This window comes from Octopus bimaculoides, chromosome 4, assembly GCF_001194135.2.
Source record: "Octopus bimaculoides isolate UCB-OBI-ISO-001 chromosome 4, ASM119413v2, whole genome shotgun sequence".
NCBI lineage: Eukaryota > Metazoa > Mollusca > Cephalopoda > Octopoda > Octopodidae > Octopus > Octopus bimaculoides.
In genome coordinates this window covers 74,268,233-74,271,110 of record NC_068984.1, presented here as the reverse complement: position 1 = coordinate 74,271,110, position 2,878 = coordinate 74,268,233, and the positions used below count along the sequence as shown (strand labels likewise).

General features: G+C 39.4%; 1 protein-coding gene across 1 annotated transcript; it reads right to left on the bottom strand.

Moving 5' to 3' along the window:
• Positions 1–2,058: 2,058 nt before the first annotated feature.
• On the bottom strand, positions 2,059–2,481 carry LOC106874510 (uncharacterized). Its single transcript, XM_014922263.1, has one exon. It carries the CDS (start codon positions 2,479–2,481, stop codon positions 2,059–2,061), a length of 423 nt encoding a protein of 140 aa, XP_014777749.1.
• Between the last annotated feature and the right edge of the window lie 397 nt (positions 2,482–2,878).

Below are 2,878 nucleotides of genomic sequence, written 5' to 3'. Positions count from 1 at the left end.
TATATATTCATTATATTATTATATGATTGAACGCCACGCATCCATTTCCAAGTATATCTATCTATCTATCTATCCATCTATCTATCTATCTATCTATCTATCTATCTATCTATCTATCTATCCATCTATCTATCTATCTATATATATGTGTGTATATATATGTATGTATACATGTATGGTATATTCTTTTATTCTTTTATTTGGTTTAGTCATTTGACTGCGGTCATGCTTGCAGGGTTTTAGTCGCACAAATCGACCGCAAGACTTATTTTTTAAAGCCCAGTACTAACTCTATCGTTCTTTTTTGCTGGACCGCTAAGTTACGAGGACATAAGCACACCAACACCGGTTATCAAGTGGTGATAAAGAAGACAAACACAAACACACACATAAATACACAAGCACACACAGCCACCTACATATACGACGGGCTTCTTTCAGTTTACGTCTACTAAATCCACTCACAAGGCTTTGGTTGACCCGTGGCCATAGTAGAAGACACTTGCAGAAGATACTACGCAGTGGAACTGAACCCGGAGCCATGTGGTTGGGAAACAAGCTTCCTACCACACAGCCTTAGATATATGTATGTACGTGTGTGTGTGTGTGTGTGTGTGTGTGTGTGTGTGTGTGTGTGTGTGTGTGTGTGTGTGTGTGTGTGTATACTGTGTGCATATATATAATACGTCTGTGCGTATGTTCATGCATATCTTGGTATATTATAGGTGTATAGGTAACTAGCTTACGTTAGATAGGCAGGTGAGAGAGATTGAGAAAGTGGGTGGATATCTATAGTTAGGGAAAAAAATAATAAAAAAGATAACTAAAGATAGAATTGAGAAGAGTGATAGGCTGACGGAAACATTGAGTTTTAATCAACAGGTGGTGATGTTTGACCACAAACAATAATTAACATCTAAATAGAAAAATAAATGCAATTTTCTGTCATTCTCTCTCAATATCTAAATATATCTCTCTATTCTCACCACTCACTGTATCCATCAATTCAAACATATATATATATATATACATGCTTAAAAAATACATACATTTATACACGCACCCATGCATACAAGATGACTGCAAGTTGATTTCAAGCAATACTCTCTCTGGATTGTTATCTTAATACATATGTAGCAAGAATGTGGTTGGTTTTTCAATCCTCTTACAGATCTACGCTCTTTTGTACAGATGAGACAACGACAGACGACTTTCTCAGCAAATGTTCTGAGTTACCAGCCACTCTGACACACGCCTTCATTTCATCATGGAATTTGTCATTGAGAGTTTTACCGTTATAAGCTCTAGCCAGCCATAGCGTGCAATACATAACAGAGGCGTTAAAAATCAAGAGATACCTGTGATTTAAGTTTTTTTAAGTGAGAAAAAGGCCAATCCCACTCTCTAAACAAAGCATGCATTTGTCTAAAAAAACTTACCAACATTATATGATGTAATCGAATTCGCAAGCGTTACATTAAAGTTTTCCTTCTAGAAAAATGTCAACATAGAGACAAAAGGTATCTCCTGCCAACTGTTAAATGGCCATTTACTCAAGTCAGTTCATCCATTTTTTTCACAGGTTTTCGTATCCGTCCTCTAGGGGTCCAACGAAAACAGTCCTCTTTACGGAGCTAACTTGGCAGGGTTGATTGTCTATTTACCGAAGGTCCGACCATGCGACAAGTTTTACTGGGTTACATGTCGACAGTAACACTAAGAGTAACTGACATACATACATACATACATACATACATACATATAGGAAGGTACCCAAAAGAAACCGGAATTTGCAGTGCTATTTTATTCACTTGGTTTTACATGCTTACACTTTTGTCGCCTTCAAAATATTCTCCATTTGAAGCGATGCATCAGCCCAGATGTGTTTGCCATTGTTCGAAGCAGTGCTGGAACTTTTGCCAAGAGTGATACCTTTTAACGTCACCGTCGTTTTTTTCTTCACCTCTTCCACATCTGCAAATTCCGTAGCACCAGGTTTCGTGTCCAGTGATGACCTTTGAATAAAGGTCCGGATCAACTTCCGACTGTTCTTTCAGTTCACGGCACGCATTCAGTAGTCACTGCTTTTGATCTTGTGAGCAAGCGAGTCACAAACTTTGCTGCAACTCTTTTCATTTGCAATTCCTCGCTCAACATTCGTTGATAGGAGCTCCAGGACACATCACTCAAACCAACAAGTTTGTCAGTTGGTAGGTGACGGTCTTCCAAAATCAGTTCATAAATTTTCGTGATGTCTTCATTGTCTTCATTCATTTGGGAGATCAATGGTCGCCCCGAACCAGGTTGGTCGTCAAGTGACGAGTGACCATTCCTAAAACATAGAAACCACTGTAAACTTGAGTTTTGCTCCTGGCAGTGTCCTTGTAAGCTTTTTGATGCTTGGTAACTGTTTCGGCCACCGTTTTTCACCAGCTGAAAACAGAATTTCACGGAAACACGCTTTTCCTTCGTTTTAGGCATCACAAAAATCAACGAGCAAGGGAGAAGCACTGCAAAACAAAGTCGCACCACGTTGTAGTATTATCCCAAAGACAACGCCGGTTGCCTGAGAACCGCATCAAGTGAATTCTAGTGGCAGAAGCCTAAACTCCAAAAGGCTTGTCCCACAGAAAATGTTTCCGGTTACTTTTGGGTATCTTCTCGTATACATTCATGCACATATGCATGGACACACACACGCACACACACACTCACATGCACACACACATATATGCACATCTGTGTATGTGTGTACATAGATACATACACACACACAGCACACTCACTCACACACACTCAAACAAACACTCACACACACATTCGCACACACATTCACACACAACACACTCACTCACACACACTCAAACAAACACTCACA